The sequence below is a fragment of the Phyllostomus hastatus genome, unplaced genomic scaffold (genome assembly GCF_019186645.2).
Source record: "Phyllostomus hastatus isolate PE091 unplaced genomic scaffold, TTU_PhHast_1.1 phas_scaffold_39, whole genome shotgun sequence".
Classification (NCBI taxonomy): Eukaryota; Metazoa; Chordata; class Mammalia; order Chiroptera; family Phyllostomidae; genus Phyllostomus; species Phyllostomus hastatus.
Genome location: NW_025334028.1, coordinates 24,507,710 through 24,527,842, shown reverse-complemented (window position 1 = coordinate 24,527,842; position 20,133 = coordinate 24,507,710). Strand labels below are relative to the sequence as shown.

Genomic DNA, 20,133 nt, shown 5'->3' with positions numbered 1-20,133 from the left:
ATCAACTTCCCTATCATTGATGGTTTTGTTTGAAGTTCTTATGAGTATTTTGTGGTGAATTTGAAGATCACATTGTTCATTCAACTACTTCTCCCTTCTACCTTTTCCCTTTCCCCACGAAAAAAAAAGCAATAGCAATTAAGCAAGGTTATAATTCTAATTATCTCTTAGCTATAAAATGAAATGACATTCATTTCACTGTAAAATTTTGATGGAAAAAATTTATAAAGGATAAAATTTCCACATCAAGCAAGCTCTCTCTCTCTTTTGAAAGTGGGTCAGGTAACAAAAAGGTAAATAAAATGCAGAAATTAAACTAATAGCATAAGATTAATCAAAATGAAATCATTACATTGTTAATCCATGCGGGCAGGGATTCACAGCATGCACAGTCACTGGAAAAATGTCCCTAGCCGGGCTCTCTGAGAGACCGCAAACTCCTCGCTAAGTCCTGGCTGAGTAACAGCAGCACCCTGGGCTCAAAAATGCCTCTCTGTCACGTCTCAGAAAATTTTAACCTTCTGGATTTTCTAATAAATATTGTTAATTTAAAGCAAGAATTTTCACTATCAGATAACAGTGATAAATTAAACTAAGAAAAATATACACTGAGTTTGGAAATTTCCATATGAAAATAACAATTTCTAGATTAATAGCGCTCCCTTTTTGATGGTGTTTTTGGTTTGTTTAACTTCTTAACCTCACAGCATCAGATGACCTGACTTTTCTTTTGTTTGTATTGTCCAGAACTAGATAAAGAGGAAACTAATTTCTTAAGGCTTTTCTTTAATCCTTCTGTCTTTCTTTATCTGCTCTGTAACAGCTTTAAAATTAGCCTATCACAATAGCTATTTCGTAATGGGTAAGCCTGTCTCCCTGTGACATTATCTGGAGTGCTTGACTTAAGCAAACTAATTCATCTGACTCTCTGAAGCACAGAACTTGATTTCTTCCCTTCCTATCGATCAGTAATTCATTCTTATTCAACCAACATATAGACTTTCTGCCCAAGCATGCATTCTTTTGTCCACATTAGCTCTTTAGCTCATTACCAACTTTATGGAGAGATGAACTTACCCGGCACACACCATCCCCTGAACCTGCCACTCCCGATAGGCATTCCTCAGCCTTTTCTGTTTTGTAGTACTTAATCTTAGCTGTGGCCTTCATGATTCCATCACAGTAGACATTGACACTGACAGAGCCAGCAGGGAAATCTTATAAAACACAAAAATAGAGTTAGAAATTGGGTATATAATGTATGTCTCACATTCTATCTCTCTTTGAGAACATATGGGAAAGCTTTAGGAATTTGTACCAATTTTATTAACTACTAGCACTTATGTTTTCTTTTTTATCCTTAGAAGTTAGAAGTCACAGAATAAAATGTATAATTCTAGGCTTGTTTAATAAAATTATAAGATAAGAACACATGATAAAATTATTTTTTATTTTTATTGTTGTTCACATACAGTTGTCTCCATTTTCCCCATTATAAAATTATTTTATAAATTATATCTTATTGATTATGTTATTACAGTTGTCCTAACTTTCTCCCTTTGCTCTCTTCACGCAGCACTCCTCAGGCAATCCCCCCACCATTGTTCATGTCCATGAGTCATGCGTATAAGTTCTTATGCTGCCCTCTTTCTTAAACTGTATTTTACATCCCCATGACTATTCTGTAACTACCCATTTGCACTTCTTTTTTAAAATAAAACAATGGTTTTATTTTTTTCTCTCAAAACAGCACATTTTATTATCTCTGAAGTCACATGTGTGATAAACCGTACATGCATTTCTTCATTACAATATGTTTCTCTGTATAGAAGCATATGTTGCCCAATACATGAAGCAAAAGGCTCATTTCTTTTCAAAAATATCATTATAGTGTCATTACATTTACAATTTTATAGATATAACAATCATAGTTTCCAGTAGCTTTGAAGAAAACAGTTATTTTCTACACTCTTGAAGAAGAGTGTTTATATTGGTTTATATTATTTTAAAAGATATTTCCTGGTCTCAACATAAAACATGGTAATATATGAAATATGTTTGAGTTCAGGCTATGTATTTAAGGCTAGCTAATGGTATAGAGGCAGAATTCAGTAGTAGTTTAAATTCAGGTTAGTTCTAATGCCAGAAAGTTAGTAGACGAATGTAGAGTCAGTTTAAGTGTTCAGTTTAAGCTTTAGCTTATGCCCAAAAGTATCTACTACCATTCACTTTGTTTAGATTTATTCCTTTTTATAACATGGAAATTGTAGTTATACTTGTGTGTATGGTTCAGTTTGAATAGAAATTAAGAGCTGGATAAACATTGTGGTCAGAATCAGAAGCAGGCTTAGATAATGATCACGTTCTGCTCTAATGATCATACAAAATTCTTTTTTTTTCATTTTTAAAAAGTTTTAATTGTTGTCCAACAGAATTCTGTATTATATTTGTACTCTTTACTCCCCTGGCCTCTTCACCCAAGGCACTAAGTCCTTTCTCCCTAACAACTAACTTCTATTTAAAAAAATAATCTATGATTATCTTTGCATAATACTTTATAATTTAGAACAGTAAAGTTGGTCATAAAAAGTTAGGTATTTGTTACTATTCTCATGAAGAAAATTACCTAAATTATAGGCAAGTTTCTCAAAATTGTGTTTGAACAGAGAAAGAGTAGAGTTGATTGAAATTACAGAAATTTTATTCAATTGATTATAATGAAAAGCCCTTTGGGAAGGCAAAATTTAGTGCCCTGATATTTGAGTACTAGTTACAGCTACACCATACATTTTAATATTATCCAAAGCTTTTCATGAACAAACTGTTTAAAGTGACTAATATATTCCATTGTAAATTCCAATCTAACATACCAGCAATTCAAGTTATTTAAGAATTTGGGGCTTCCCAAAAAAGAATAACAATAAACAGTCATTTCAATAGAAAAGTCATACTTTATTGTAACAAAGGTAAACATAAGTTATCTCTTTTAATTCATTTTCAGAACACACTTTTAAAACTTTCACTCTTTGTCCTGGAGACATTTTCCAAATTCTCCTGGAAAACTTTCTGGAGTTTGGAATTAGACATTAAGCACAAGACTAACTAAAAAGCTGGTTTTAACCCTAACTCCCAAATGAAGCTTTGAATATTTAAAAGTTTTTAATGTTTAAGCATTAATTTTACTTTATCTGCTGAATGGGTTAAAGGACTTTATAATATATCACTCAAAGTAATCTAAAGCCAACAAAAGCAATTTTAAGCCTTACTAGATGAAGCTGAATGAAATTTCTTACTACAATATTGCTTGACTAGACACTTGTATTTTAAAGGAAATAAAACAGAAAACTTCCCTCTTCCCAAACTAAGTATCTGTCCAATAGAGAATGGAAGAGAAATCACAACAAAAACTGAAAGCTGTAAAGTACTTCTCATTGGATACAGCTGCGCACACATGGTAATGAGGGCTTTGGAGTTTTGGGACTCGAATGAAATAATTTCAGTAAATTTCATAAGAATGATTTTAAATGAAGATATGATTGTTGTTTATCAGAAAAAAGATTAGGAGTCTTACAATGGGATTTTTACTTTTTGAAAGAAAGCCAGGTGATAAATCATAAAAGAGATATGGTGAGATCTTCCTGCTGGTTCTTTGATATATATTATCATATATACATATATCACTCTCTTGATTTGCCATTCTCTCCAACTTTGGGAATGGTGGTTTGCCCCACAGCCATAGTTCTTAATGAACTCAAGAAAAGACATTTATTTTCAGTTTGTTCAACTTTCTCAAGTTGTAAGAGTGGGAGTGACAACGTCCAAGTTCTACATGACAGGGCTAATACCATTAGTTTAACTATTGCTTTGAAAACCTTTGTTTTAATTATGGATTTATGCATATGTACTGGGTCATGATATAAAATAAAGTTCTTGCTAGGGCTCGGAATTTTTAAAAGATTTTATTTATTTATTTTTAGAAAGAGAGGAAAGGAAAGAGAAAGAGAAGGAAAGAAACACTGATGCATGAGAGAAACATTGATTGGCTGACTCTAACACGCCCCCAACTGGGGACCTGGCCTGCAACACATGCATGTGCCCTAACTGGGAATTGAACCAGCAACCTTTTGGCCCACAGGTTGGTGCCCAATCCACTTAGCCACACCAGTTAGGGCAAAGCTCAAAAATTTTAAGTAACAGTGCCATGAGGCAGAGAAAATAAAACTCTGGGGTCATGTCTGTAGAAGCATGTCCCATCTATATTCTCACACACACTCTTGGTATCAGTCTATATATTGCTACACACCAAAGAGCAGACAAAATTTCATGAGAAAATCTCTCATTAATTTACAGAACAGAATAGTTGACAGAAAGACTTTGAGGGGTTTAATTAGCATAACTAGTAAATAGTGATTTTTTTACTACAAACTTGCTGTTCAACTACGTAGACATATTATGAATTAGTATATCTTGAAAAACATAGATTATTCATTTTCTGCTTTTCTGAAAAACATTTGAACTTTGATATGTTTTACTCTTTGCACTGCTTTTAGCTACTAGGTAAACTGAACATAAAACCTTTTTTTATTGTTGCTCAGTTATAGTTGTCCCCACTCCCCTCCCACCTTACTCTCCCACACTCTACCCACCCACACCTCCCACATTCAATCTCCCTCTCCCACCCCGGTTGTCTTTGCCCATGGGTCCTTTATGCCTGTTCTTTGATGACCCTTCCTTTTCTTTGCCCTGTTATTCCCTGCCCCCATCCCCTCTGGTTACTGTCAGTTTGCTCTTTATTTCCATGACTCTGGTTATTGTGAGTAATTTTATTTAACATTTTGATCTGCTATTTGGGAAGTATTATCTAAGTACTTCTTAATTTACAATATTGATTTTTTTCTGTATAGTGATTTTAGTCTAACTAGATTTAATTTAAACTCCAAAATTAATTAATTAGAAATTAGTCTTCATTAAATCATTTAAACTGTGGCATAAGGAAGAAGGGATCTTTGGAAAAGGAAGAAAAGAGACAAGGAGAGTTCTTCTTCATCTCACTCCTGCATATCCTTGTCCATGAGAAGAAGCAGTGTCTGAATGTTTACAAATGCTTGGTGTAAAGTCTTTCCTTTCTGTAATCGAACTCTCATCTCGGCTGTGCAAGGAAATCCATAGAGGGGACACATGCTCTGCATAGCAGAATAGGGAAGGTTTGCAGATACCATGTAAATGGGCTTACTTCACAACAGGTACATAAAAAATCTCAGGATGGATTTGAAATACTCTTTACTTTGAAATATTTTTACATTTCCAAAATTCATAGTAAGATTGCATATCTTTTATTTTAAAATATTTTATGAAGTTTACATTTATAAAGTTTTATAAGATTTATTCTCTGATTGAAAAAACAAAAAACAAATAATACTACTTTTTATCAAAACATTCAGAAATTAATATAGTAGATTTTGAATTTAGTACAATTTTTGTGGCAAGCACGGATATTCCATCTGATACTATTTACCATGCTGCAAGCAGAGTTGCATAATGAAATGTTTAGCTTCATAAATAAAATTAGGAAAAGAAGGAAAGAATGTATATAGAAATGTTATCATGATGATAAAACATTGAAAAAGATTTATGCTTTCCAAAACAACCAAAAATATACTCAAGAGCATGACCAAACAGAGAGAGGAAGGAAGAGAGGCAGGAAGGAGAGAGAAAGAGAGGGAGGGGGAGGGGCAGAGTGAGAGAGTGAGAGAGAGAGGGAAGTAAAAAAATTTCAAAGTTCATTAATGAAAATGCAAATATTTACTAATCCTGTTACAATAAAGCTAATAATTTTAGTTCCACAATTAGTAGGTAGCATATATTCAAGTGCTCTCTACTGACACACATAAAAATGTGTGATGTAACTGGACGCTGTTTCACCACATGATACACAAGCTAACTTCTCAGAATTTATGCATTTGTACTTTTGCAAAATCAGATTAATAGTAACAACCTTGGGTGTGTGAAAGTTGACACAGGAAACACCTGCAGGACAATATTAGTTTCTGTAGGGAAATGAAACCATTTATCATAAATTTACTGAAAGAAATTCAGGGTGATGTTTTATATTTATTAAAGCATAAAAAGCTTTCTTACCTAAAGCTTTCATACACCAGACTGTTTTATTCCAAAGGGCTGGCCGTATTCTAATGCATTTATTATGTGATATAAATTCAACCTCCACAGCATCACTAATTACTTCGTCTCTCAAAATAATAAATATTTCACCAGGATTCTATAAAATGAAAAATAAAACCCAATTAAGCATTTGAAAAAGTTTACATTAACCAAATAACCCATTGCAATTATTAATGATAGAGGTAGCATATAATCATTTTGTCTTCTATCACGTCCATATTTTCAACCATATTTAGAAAGGAAATATGTAAATGTGAATCTCATTACATTTTGAGTCTATGTACTTGGTGTTTATTAACTACTCAATTTTTTTTTCCAGTACCTTATTTTACAACTGAAAAGTTGGTGAGAACATAAATGTTCCCTTTCCCCTTGTCCCCTTCCCATGTGTGAGGCTCCCCATCTCCTCACAGCCTCCAGGGAGCTGCCATTCAACCATTAAACAAACTGTTCTTCCAAAATCTTTTCCTCCACCTTTCTAGAACTCGGTGTATTTATCTGTAAATGAAAGGACTGACATGTAAATATGATGATTTTTTTTTAAATTGAAGGATAAAACTTTTTAAAAGTCCAATAGTTTTAAATCTTACCTAAAAGAGATTCTCTGGGTAGGTTATTTATTATTGATATCTGAAAAAGGTCATTGAGTTGACTAAAATTTCTAAATCTAACAGTTTAAAGATTTTTACTAAGGTGAAAAAGCTAAATCTATGTAAGGGTTTTTGAAAACTTTTTGGAAAATTTTTTTAAGTTAGGGACAAAAGTGCTGAAATTAATACAGAGAAAGAAAGGAAGAAGTATATATTTATTAAGCATCTATTTTATGCTAAAACTTATTCTAAGCAAATTTTGTATAAAGTTTTTTAAATTCTAACCAAAACATATGAGAGTATACATGCATACACACACATGCAAATACATGCACAAACCAAAACCAAAATGGAAGACTATTATTTTTACCTTTTATGAACAGGATAACTAATACACAGAAATACATTTGAAGATAAATTAGAACTACCTAAATTCAAAATCTGTACTTTTCTTTATATCATATTGCTTAAGCCTTCAGAATAACTAAAATGAAATATTTTTATGATGATTTCAGATAAACTCTTTGAAGGCCCTCTTCAAAGTAAACTAAATTTAAGTACCTCAAAAAATAAACAGGAACCTAATTTTATGCTCTTATAAAATCATGATTACCCAAAAGCCATTAATTTCAAAGTTCTCCTATTTAAATATCTCCCAAAGCAAAAATCACCCACCAATAAAGCTAACATCTTTAATGCTCTGTACCAAAGCACTTCTACAAATTCACTGATGTTACAAAATCATTTCAGCTGACACACAGTCATTTTGGGAGTTTCCCACCAGGGTCCAGTGCTTCCAAATAGTATTTGTTCATAGGGTGTTTTGATCTAGATTTCTCCTCACCAATTCGATTGTACATCAGGAAAAGATCCTATGCAGCAGAAGAAAGAAGGAGCTTCTATCCTTCACAAAAACATGGATGAAACTGGAGAGCATTATGCTAAATGAAATAAGCCAGATGTTGATAAACAAATACCATGTATTTTCACTTATAAGTGGAACCTAATGAACACAACAAACAAGTGATCAAAATAAAACCAGAGATATGAAAATAAGGAACAGACTGACAGTGACCAGAGGGGTGGGGGAGGGGAGTAATGAGGGGAAGAAGAGGAAGGGTCAAGTCAAGGAACAAGTATAAGTACTCATGGGCAAGGACAATGGGGGGGTGGTGTGTGGTGAGGATTGAATGTGAGAGGGGCGGCCAGGGCAGGGGAGAGTAATAGGGGGAAAATGAAAATAATAAAATAAAATAAAATAAAATTCCCATAAAAAAAGATCCCATCTCAAGGGAACTACCACTATTCCTTCTCTTGCCCTACACATCCAACATGTCAGAAACACTTCCCTGCTTTCTTCCCTGCACCTTTTCAATACACTACCCCATCTGAGCCCTGAGGGGCAGGACCGTGAGCCCCTCCTGTTTCTCACATCTGCAGTCTCCTCCACACAGGACCTCAGGTCTAGCACAGTTCTTCAGTCTCTTTGTTACTCATGTCTGTCCCCTTACTTCATATCTTTAATGACCATATTTCACTTCAGCTCAGATCTCCACTTCCTGCTTCAAAGTTCTTCAGAGTTCTCTTCTACAGAAACAGCACTTCTTATTTAACTTTGACCTCTCTCCTTCAGAACCTGGTAAGCCTAAGCATCCTCTCCAATGTTTTATTCACCCATGCAACACATTCTTACTCACGAGCATTCACAATGACTGCTTCTTATGCATCACATTCTCTCCCTAAGAAAGGGCATGACTCCACATTTCAACCATTTCTAGAGAAAAGTTCTAAACAAAAGACAAGCATACTGACCACCCCAAAAGAGGCACTTAAGTGTTCATTTGTACACAGGGCCAGCTTCATGGCCGTGTGACCTGCACAATTGCTCCGGGACCTGTGCTAGCAGGGCCCTGCACTTAGTTTAATGTTTGTTGACACTGCCTTGAAATACTTAATAATTTGAACAAGGGCTCCTGCGTTTTCATTTTGCATTGGTCCCTGCTGATTAGGTAAACAGTCCTGTTTGTATACAATGTTGGCTTGCCATTTCATTCCTTATCTCCCTCCCTTTCTCCATACTTATCCTCTCCAACAGTGTTCAACTCAAGTTTTCCACCTCCACAGATCCCTCCTGCAACTTCAGCCCACAAGGAGTTGCACAACTTCCAAAGGAATCACAAAGAATTTACACCCACACTACTTCTTTGACCCTTTCTTTCTTTTTTTAGTTCTTTTTTAAATTTTAACTGTTATTCAAGTACAGTTTTCTGCCTTTCACTCCCATCCCAGCCTACCTCCCCAGTCCTCCCCACCTCCCTCCCTTTTCCAACCCCCCTAGTTTTTTTCCATGTGTCCTTTATACTTGTTCCTATAAGCCCTTCTCCTTTGCCCCTGAAATTTCTTTGACCCTTTCTAAGTCATGCCCTCTGCTCTGTTACTGTTTCATGTCTATGGCTTGCTTCCCAGGTAGGTTTTAAGCATCTTTAAGGTATTTTTATTTTTTCATTTCATTGGTGTATCTTGCAAGAACTTTGCACAGAAGAGACAATCTATATATTTTCAAATTAAGATGAAAATAAGATGTAAAAAACATGACATTTTACAACTGAGCCTGCTCCACTCTACTCCTTATCTCCCTCAGGACTCCCAGCTTCATCTGGTGCCTGCATCTGCATACAGGAAGGAGCCCGGTCCAGGGGGGAAGGACTGCACTTGCCCAGCTTTGCCCCTAATTATTGTGTGCATCTTAATTAAAGATGGAATTATATGAATACATTTAATTCCATGGAGAAAATGCTAGGATAATCACATACTCACAAATATAGTTTTATCGGTTATGAAGCCGTTGTTTTGCTCTCAATCTTTTCTCTGTTTATTCCATACTTAGTTCTGAGCAGTCAATGAGAGAAAGGATTATTACAATTATCACTTTCAAACTCTAATGTTTTGCTGCATGAGTGAAAAACTTTGATGCCTAAACAAAAGGGCTGGAACTTGGTCTTTAATATGAGTTATAGATAGTGAAGTTTCTGGTTCTGTCAGGGTGGATGTCTTTTTTTAAAAATAATATTTTATTGTATTTTTTCCATTACTATTTAGTTCCCTATACTCCCCTCCCCTGCAATCACCACCCTGTTGTCTATGTCTATGAGTCCTTTTTCCTTTTTTGCTCAATCCCTCCACCCCCTAAACTCCCCACCCCAAGCTGTCATCCTGTTCTCCATCCATGAGTCTGTCTGTATTTTGTTTGTTAGTTCAGTTTGTTCATTAGATTCCAAATATGAGTGAAATCGTATGGTATTTGTCTTTCTCTGACTGGCTTATTTCGCTTAGCATAATGCTCTCCAGGTCCATCCATACTGTCACAAAGGGTAAAACTTCTTTTTTACAGCCAAGCAGTATTCCATCGTGTAAATATCCCATAGTTGTTTTATCCACTCATCTACTGATGGACACTTGGGCTGCTTCCATCTCTTGGCAATTGTAAATACCACCACAATGCACACAGGGGTGCTATCTTCTTTTGAATTAGTGTTTTTGTTCCTTCAGATATATTCCCAGATGAGAATATATGAGACTGCTTGATCAAAAGGCAGATCAATTTTTAAGTTTTCTGAGGAAATTCCATACTGTTTTCCACAGTGGCTGCACCAGTCTGCATTCCCAACAACAGTGCAAAAGGATTTCCCATTCTCTACATCCTCCCCAGCACTTGTTTGTTGATTAATTGATGATGGCCATTCTGACAGGTGTGAGATGATGATATCTCACTGTGATTTTAATTTGCATTTCTCTGATAATTAGTGACATTGAGCATCTTTTCATATGTCTATTGGCCATCTGTGTGTCCTCTTGGGAAAAGTGTCTATTCAGGTCCTTTGCTCATTTTTAATTGTGTTTTTTTTTAGTGTTGAGTTTCTTAAGTTCTTTATAAATTTTGAATATTAACCCCTTATCAGATGTATCAGTGAATATGCTCACCCATTCTGTGGGTTGTTTTTTAATTTTGTTGATGATTTCCTTTGCTATGCAAAAATTTTTTAGTTTGGTACAGTCCCATTTGTTTATTTTTTCTTTTTTCCCTTGGATAGGGAGATATATCCAATAAATTATTGCTATGAGCAGTGTCCAAGATTTTGCTCTTTTCTTCTATAATGTTTATGCTTTGGGGTCTACCATTTAAGTCTTTGATCCACTTTGAATTTATTCTTTTTAAAAATTTTATTTTAATCATTGTTCAAGTACAGTTTTCTCCCTTTTACTCCCAATCCAGCCCACCCTCCCAACCCTCCCCACTTCCCTCCCATTACCACCCTCCCCCTAGATTTTGTCCATGTGTCCTTTAAATTTGTTCCTGTGAACCCTTCCCATTGTCCCCTGAAATTCCCTCTTCTTTTCCCTGTGGTCACTGTCAGCTTGTCCTCTATTTCAGTGTCTTTGGTTATATTTTGCCTGTTTCTTTGTTTCGTTGTTTAGGTTCCTGTTAAAGGTGAGATCATATGGTATTTGTCTTTCACTGCCTGGCTTGTTTCGCTTAGCATAATGTTTTCCAGCTCCATCCAAGCTGTTGCAAAGGGTAGGAGCTCCTTCTTTCTTTCTGCTGCATAGAATTCCATTGTGTAAATGTACCATAGATTTTTGATCCATTCATTTACTGATGGGCATCTTGGTTGCTTCCAGCATCTAGCTATTGTAAATTGGGCTGCTATGAACATTGAGATGCATAGGTTCTTTTGGATTGGTGTTTTAGTATTCTTAGGATAGAGTCTCAGTAGTGGAATTGCTGGGTTAAAAGGCAGATCCATTTTTAGTTTTCTGAGGAAGCTCCATACTGCTTTCCGTAGTGGTTGTACCAGTCTGCAGCCCACCAACAGTGCCCTAGGGACCCCTTTTCTCCACAACCTCTCCAACACTTGTTGTTTGTTACTTTGTTTATGATGGCCATTCTGACTGGTGTGAAGTGGTATCTCATTGTGGTTTTAATTTGCATCTCTCTGATAGCTGGCAATACTGAACATTGTTTCATGTGTCTTTGGATTTTCTGTATGTCCTCCTTGGAGAAGTGTCTATTCAAGTCCTTTGCCCATTTTTAGTTGGATTCCTTGTCTTCTTAGAGTGGAGTTGTGTTAAGTTTTGGAGATTAAACCCTTGTCTGAGGTATCATTGGCAAATATGTTTTCCCATACAGTTGGTTCTCTTTTAATTTTGATACTGTTTTCTTTAGCTGTGCAGAAGCTTTTAATTTTGATGAGGTCCCATTTGTTTATTCTTTCCTTTATGTCCCTTGCTCTAGGGGACAAGTCAGTAAAAAAGTTTCTGCGTGAAATATCTGAGATTTTCCTACCTATGTTCTCCTCTAGGACTTTAATGGTGTCACATTTTATATTTAAGTCTTTTATACACCTTGAATTTATTTTTGTATATGGTGTAAGTTGGTGCTCGAGTTTCATTTTTTTGCATGTGGCTGTCCAGTTGTCCCAACACCATTTGTTGAAGAGGCTATTTTTACTCCATTTTATGTTGCTGCCTCCTTTGTCAAATATTAATTGACCATAGAGACTTGGGTTTATTTCTGGGCTCTCTGTTCTGTTCCATTGGTCTATGTGCCTGTTTTTATGCCAGTACCAGGCTGTTTTGATTACAGTGGCCTTGTAGTATAGTTTAGTGTTAGGTATTGTGATCCCTCCTACTTTACTCTTCTTTCTCAAAATTGCAGCAGCTATTCGGGGTCGTTTATGATTCCATACAAATTTTTGAAGTGTTTGTTCTATGTCTGTGAAATATGCCATTGGTACTTTAATAGGAATTGCATTGAATGTGTAAATTGCTTTGGGTAGTATGGACATTTTGATGATATTAATTCTTCCAATCCATGAACAGGGTATATGTTTCCATTTGTTTGTGTCTTCCTTGATTTCTTTCCTGAATGTTATGTAGTTTTCTAAATATAGGTCTTTTACCTCTTCGGTTAGGTTTATTCCTAGATATTTTATTTTTCTTTTTGCTATTTCAAATGGGATTTTTTTCTTGATTTCTGCTTCTGCTGTTTCATTGTTGGTGTACAGAAATGCCTTCGATTTCTGGATATTGACTTTGTATCCGGCTGTTTTGCCAAATTCATTTATTAGGTCAAGCAGTTTTTTGGTAGAGTCTATAGGATTTTCTATGTACACTATCATGTCATCTGCACACAGTGACAGTTTTGTTTCCTCCTTTCCGATTTGGATGCCTTTTGTTTCTTTTTCCTGTCTGATCGCTGTGGCTAAAACTTCCAGTATTATATTGAATAGAAGTGGTGAAAGTGGAGAACCTTGTCTTGTTCCTGATCTTAGCGGAAAAGATTTTAATTTTTGCCCATTGAGAATGATGTTGGCTGTAGGTCTCTCATATATGGTCTTTATTATGTTGACGAATGCTCCCTCTATTCCCACTTTGCTGACTGTTTTTATCATAAATGGGTGCTGTACCTTATCAAATGCTTTTTCTGCATCTATTGATATGATCATGTGGTTTTTGTCTTTGCTTTTGTTTATGTGATGTATTACATTTACTGATTTGCGAATATTGAACCATCCTTGCATCCCTGGAATGAATCCCACTTGGTCATGGTGTATGATCTTTTTAATGTATTGTTGGATGCAGTTTGCCAGTATTTTGTTGAGGAATTTAGCGTCAATGTTCATCCGTGATATTGGCCTGAAGTTTTCTTTCTTTGTCGTGTCTTTATCTGGTTTTGGAATCAGGATGATGTTGGCCTCATAAAAAGAGTTTGGGAGTCTCCCATCTTTTTGGATTTTTTGGAATAGTCTGTGAATGATAAGGGTTAGCTCTTCCTTAAATGCTTTGTAGAATTCTCCTGTGAAACCATCTGGCCCAGGGCTTTTGTGTGTTGGGAGTTTTTTGATTACTGCTCCAATTTCTTTTGTTATTATTGGTCTGTTCAGACTTTCTGCTTCTTTTCCATTGAGTTTTGAAAGATTATATTTTTCTAGAAATTTGTCCATTTCACCTAGGTTTTCAAATTTCTTGGCATACAGTTCTTTGTAGTAATTTCTTACAATCCTTTGTATTTCTGTGGTATCTGTTGTAATCTCTCCTCTTTCATTTCTGATTGTGTTTATTTGGGTCTTCTCTCTTTTTTTCTTGATGAGTCTGCTTAAAGGCTTGTCAATTTTGTTTATCTTTTCAAAGAAGCAGCTATTGGATTCATTGATCCTTAGAATTGTGCTTTTAGTCTCTATGTCATTTAATTCTGCTTTGATCTTGGTTATTTCCTTCCTTCTGCTTGCTCTGGGCTGTCTTTGTTGTTGTTCCTCAAGTTCTTGTAGATGTAGGGTTAAGTTGTTTGTTTGGAATGTTTGTTACTTTTTGAGGTGGGCCTGTATCATTATGAACTTCCCTTTCAGGACTGCCTTGGAGGTGTCCCATAGGTTTTGGGTTGTTGTGAGTTCATTTTCATTTGCTTCCAGAAAGCTTTTGATTTCTTCCCTAATATCATTCTTGATCCATTCATTGTTTAATAGCATGCTATTTAATCTCCATGATTTTGTGTGTTTTGGGTTTTTTTTCCTTCAGGTTGGTTTCTAGCTTCAGTCCCTTGTGGTCCAAGAAAATGCTTGGTATGATTTCAATTTTCTTGAAATTCTTGAGGCTTGTTTTGTGTCTATCATGTGGTCAATCTTTGAAAGTGTTCCATGTACATTTGAAAAGAATGTGTATTTAGCTTCTTTTGGATGGAGGGCTCTGTATATATCAGTAAAATCCATTTCATCAAGGGTATTGTTCAATGCCACAATATCTTTGTTGATATTTTGTTTGGAAGATCTGTCCATTTTTTATAGTGGGGTGTTAAAATCCCCCACTATAATTGTGTTGCTGTCCATATCTTTCTTGAAGTCCTCTAAGATTTTCTTTATGTATTTGGGTGCTCCTATGTTGGGTGCATATATATTTACAATATTTATGTCTTCTTGGTGGATTCTTCCATCAAGTATTAATACTCAATACTTCCTTGAGTATTATGAAGTGACCTTCTGGGTCTCTCTTTATGGACCTTTTTTGGAAGTCTATTTTGTCTGATATGAGTATTGCTACCCCGGATTTTTTTTCCTGTCCATTTGCTTGGAAGATTTTTTTCCAGCCCTTCACTTTCAGCCTGTGTAGGTATTTTATCCTGAGGTGGGTCTCTTGTAGGCAGCATATATGTGGGTCATTTTTTCTTATCCATTCAGCTATTCTATTTCTTTTGATTGGAGCATTTAATCCATTTACGTTTAAGGTTATTATTGATAGGTACTTATTCATTGTCTTTTATGTACTAGTGTTCCTCTCTCTCTCTCTCTCTCTCTCTCTCTCTCTCTCTCTCTCTCTCTTTCCCTTCCCTTCCTTAAAGCAGCCCCTTTAGAATCTCTTGCAGAGCTGGTTTGGTGGAGGTGTATTCTTTTAGACTTCTTTTGTCTGGGAAGCTTCTTATGTGGCCTTCTATCTTGATTGAGAGCCTTGCTGGATAAAGTAGCCTTGGTTGCAGACCTCTGGTTCTCATTACTTGGAGTATTTCTTGCCATTCTCTTCTGGCTTGAAGTGTTTTCATTGAGAAGTCAGCTATTAGCCTTATTGGGGCTCCCTTGTATGTTACTTACTGTTTCTCCCTTGCTGCCTTTAAGATTCTCTCTTTGTCTTGAAATTTTGCCATTTTAATTATGATGTGTCTTGAGGTGGGCCTCTTTGGGTTCCTCTTGATTGGGACTCTCTGTGTTTCCGGGATTTGTGTGACTTTCTCTCATCAAATTAGGGAAGTTTTCCTTCATTACTTTTTCAAATAGGTTTTCAATCCCTTGCTCTTCTTTGTTTCCTTCTGGTATCCCTATTATATGGATATTATTACGTTTCATATTGTCTTGCATTTCTCTTAGTCCCTCTTCATTCTTTCTGAGCCTCTTTTCCTTTTCTTGCTCTTTCTGGGTGTTGTTTTCTACTTTGTCCTCTAGCTCACTAATCCAATCTTCTGCTGCATCGATCCTGCTTTTCATTCCTTCTACTGTGTTCCTCAGTTCAGAAATGGCATTCTTCATTTCCTCTTGGCCCTTGTTGAGAGTTTCTATTTCCTTTTTCATGTTTATATAATTTGCAGTGAGATTGTTGTAGCTTCCCTCTAGTTTCTGATAGCTCATTGTGAGTTCATTGAACTTCCTCATAATCATTGTTTTGAACTCACTATCTGATAGTTGAGCTGCCTCTATTTCATTTAGCATTTTTACTGAGGCTCCTCCTTTCCCTTCAATTGGGGGTTGTTTCTTTGTTTTCTCATTGTTCATGGGTTTCTTCTTGTTAGCCCCTGTTTCTTAAATTGATCTGTTCTGGTTCCCTGTAATTATGGTGTGAACTTCTGTGGTAGAATACTTGGGAGGTTCAATAGTGCAGTCTCCTTTGTGTATCCTGGTGTTCACAACTTCCCCCTACTCTTTTTTGTGATCAGCTGGAGGAGTAAGGCGAAATGGTTTAAGACAGCAAGACAGTATACTATGATATTTACATTAGCAGCTAGTAGAAAAGCGATGGGTTATCCTATGGCTCCTTATAGTGTTAACCGTGATCCTCCCCACCACTATCCATGTTTTAGAAAGGATGGAAAGAAGGTAAAACTCTTATCGGGGACGAAAGGATTGTTAGTTGGAACTGGAAGCTGTGAGGCTGTAGGAGGTCAGATTCTAAGGTAGGGTTGAAATAAAGATTAGTAAATAGGAGTAGTGTGTAAAAGAATAGAGACAACCCCCACAATAGTATAGTTTAGGAAATTGCAAAGTGGGCTAAGATCACGTAGGGGTGTTGAGTAGTATTTACCATTGTATGAACTAGGTCTTATTAACAGTGATAGTAAAGCATTAGTCTTGTGGAAGAACTGATGAGATCTAGATAACAAGAATAAGGAGTAAAGGACCTTGAGAAGTGTATTAATAGAACACAGATGAAGGATAGTAAATTATCAACACACTGTGACTGAGATACCAGGGGTAACCTATCAAATGACCGTATAACCAGCCAAGCAAAGAAGATTATACAGAAAGAAAAAGAATACCAAAATACTATTAAAATAAAAAATGTTGGAAAAGTGAGAAAAAGATAATACAAATTTACAGTAACTTGCAAGATTAAAAAAAAGGAAAAAAAAGCAGAAGATGGAGTGCAGGAGAGATAAATTTGGAGTGGAAGGAATAATACTAGGATGAATGGAAGAGAAACATAAAGGATTGAGAGATATAAAAGTAATAAGAATTGAAAAATAAAATGTCACTTAAAACACAAGATAAAATCAATCAACCAACAACAGCCACAAAAACAAAACAAAACAAAACAAAACAAAACAAAACAAAACGAAACAAAAAACCTCTTGTTGGTTTCTAACTGGCCAGACCAGTTTTTCTGATCTTTCTGGCTTTAGCTGGCTGAGGGACTCACTCTTATCACTCTTCCCAGCCAAATCTCAGTAAGTCTCTCAGGTACTATCCCCAGGGCCAATCTGACTTTCCCCTACAGGACCCTGGGCACTCTGACCACGCTTGCTCTCCGGAGCTCACTGCCGTGTTCTCCTGGGCTCTGGGGTCCCCACAGGGTTCCAGCTCCATGATGTCAGGAAGCACCTGCGTTGTTTTGGGATTCACGGTGCCATCTCTGGGGATCGCAAAAGTGTGCACCCATCCACCAAATTTTTGAGTTTCAGGCTCTAGGAATGCACTAAGCGCCACGTCCCTTCCGGGTTCACAGCTCGAGAGTCAGGATTCACGAGGGGGTGCGCACTTCCACAGTTTAGCACCGCAGGCTCCAGAAACCTGAGAATGCCTGGGCTCTTTCCTGGATCGGGGCTTCAATGTCTGGGTTTTCCACCGATCCATACTCCCACCAGGCTAGGTGTGCGGGCGCACTTCCAGGCCATCCCTGGTCGTGCCCGCTGGAGGCACTCACTTCTTTCAGGGCTATGGGTGGGTGCTTACAGTCCCTGGGTTATTTTTTCCCCAGTCCAACTGGCCTCTCTGTGCCTTCAAGCAACAAGGTCTCCCCTGGTGTTGCTCAACCCCCGTATTCCGGGGAGGGAGCAGTGACTCCCCTCTCCCGGGAGCCCTGATGCAGACCCGGGAGCACCAGGCCTGGGGACTGCAACCCCCCTGGTCCCTGCACTGATCCCTGGGTCCCTTTTGTCCTGAAGCAGTCTCCTTACCGTCTGGTTTTTCAATGATCACAATAATTTTTGAGGTCCTGTTTTCAAAAATGTTTCCATAACCTAGGCCACTTGCTCTGTTCCCCCACCGATCCGCGAGTTTCCCTCCTCTTCACAGAAGCTGAGAATCATGCTGCCTAGAGTAAAGCTGCCATCTTCCCCCCCCCCCACTTCATTTTGAATTTATTCTTATGTGTGGTGTAAGAAAGTGGTCTACTTTCATTTTTCTGCATATATCTGTCCAATTTTCTGAACACCATTTATTGAATAGACTATCTTTAGCCCATTGTATATGCTTGCTTCCTCTACTGAATATTAATTGACCATAAAGGTATGGGTTTATTCCTGGGATCTCTATTCTGTTCCATTGATTTATGTGCCTGTTTTTATGCCAGTACCATGCTGTTTTGATTACTATGGCCTTACAGTATTGTTTGGTATTAGGTAGTATGATTCCTTCCATTTTATTCTTCTTTCTCAGGATTGCTATTTCTATACGGGGCCTTCTGTGCTTCTAGTTCTGTGAAATATGGCATTGTAATCTTGATAGGAATTTCATTGAATCTATAGATTGCTTTGGGTAGTATGGACGTTTTAATGATGTTAATTCTTCCTATCCATGAACATAGTATGTGCTTTCACTTACTTGTATCTTCTTCAACTTCTTTCTTCAATGTTATAGTTTTCCAAATACAGATCTTGCATTGAAGAAGGAATAAAACAATGCAGGAATAGTGGTTAATTACACTAAAGGGAGTAAGAGATTTGAGGGGGAGAAAGCTAAGATTGCAGTGAACAGATTCCTCCAATAAGAGGGGAAAGTATAAATGAAAGGCCTGCCTATGAAGACAAAACAATGAAAATAAGCTCACCTCTCAACTGCTCTTTAGGATGGTGCCACTGAAGAAGAAATATAGAAGCCATGACTGAACCTGGGATGGGAGTTCATAGAAATAACAGGAGAGGCATGAGGCAACAGAGAGCAAACTACAGTACTTCTGAGTACACCCACCGCAGAAAAGTTTGAGAGTCTCCTTCTTATAGCTTTAGGTATTGTTCATAAAAAGAGTGACTGGAAGGCAGCTATGCTCACAACTCTCCCACCAATGCACACACAAGATGGAGGCCCGAGTCTGGCGGGGTGGAAGAGCTCTTTGACAAGCATAACCTGGGAGACAGTGATGAGAGCTGAGCCTCAGGCAGGCTTTCCTTTGCCACAGGTGACTTCACTGGTCACTACAGGACATGCATGTTGGGGTTACCTTTATCTTTTGTATACGCTGTACCAAATCATCTACTTATGTTCTTTCATTTGTACCATTCCATTGAATAAAGTAATTTGGTATTACACCCCATACTCCCCCTCAAAAAGGATGAATAGCATAACTGCTTACAGATTATACAGTTCTAGCCAGTGATTAGACAACAACTCGGTGGACTGAAGAGCAGTCTCTGAGAGGGAGCAATGAATGTCCGATGCCTTTGGTAAGTGATCTGAAGATGATTTACTGCTGTAAGCCATGACTATATTTCTCATCTTCTGAGACAAGATTTAACCTTGGCACTACTGACATTTTTTATGAACACTGCCCTGTGCATTATAAAATAGTTAGCAACATCCTTGGCTTCTACCCACTAGATGCCCATAGTAGCCCCCAGTTATAACAACCTAAACTCGCCACACACTTTGTCAAATATCTTGGGGGAAGGATGGCAAGATCACTCCCAGATGAAAATCATTGCTCTGAGGGAATTTGCCAGAAAAATTAATGAAATTAAGACTTTGAAGTAACACAGAGCACAGGGAAGAGAAACTAGCAAATAATAGACCAGGTCCAGTTCTGGTATAGATGCTGTTCCAGTGTGAGAATGCCTCCCAGGTAGAATTTTCATGATGGGTATAAGATTAGACAAGATTCATTTAAATAGTAGATACATTGGGCAGTCAGAACTCACTGACTTCACATCTCTCATAATCAATTACAAGACAAACTCAAGAGGAATGTGCTAGAAAAATACATGCTTTGGCCCATTAAAAAAAGATTTAAAAATACCAAAATAGAACAAAGAATGCTAATCCTAAAAAAGGTAAAGGAAGAGGCCAAAATGAAGTAGCAGATTTAGCCTGCTAAAATTCATCTAGGTGTTTCT

General features: G+C 36.9%; 1 protein-coding gene across 4 annotated transcripts in view; it reads right to left on the bottom strand.

The window, feature by feature from the left end:
* The window catches only part of BANK1 (B cell scaffold protein with ankyrin repeats 1), a 305,662-nt gene that overhangs the window by 222,714 nt on the left and 62,815 nt on the right, over window positions 1-20,133 (bottom strand). For all 4 annotated transcript variants that reach the window (XM_045820456.1, XM_045820453.1, XM_045820455.1 and 1 more), the window contains 2 exons: window positions 6,139-6,277; window positions 1,078-1,217 (listed from right to left, as the gene is read on the bottom strand). In XM_045820456.1, coding sequence (XP_045676412.1) covers window positions 1,078-1,217; window positions 6,139-6,277 — 279 coding nt within the window. The remainder of the gene's footprint in view (window positions 1-1,077; window positions 1,218-6,138; window positions 6,278-20,133) is intronic.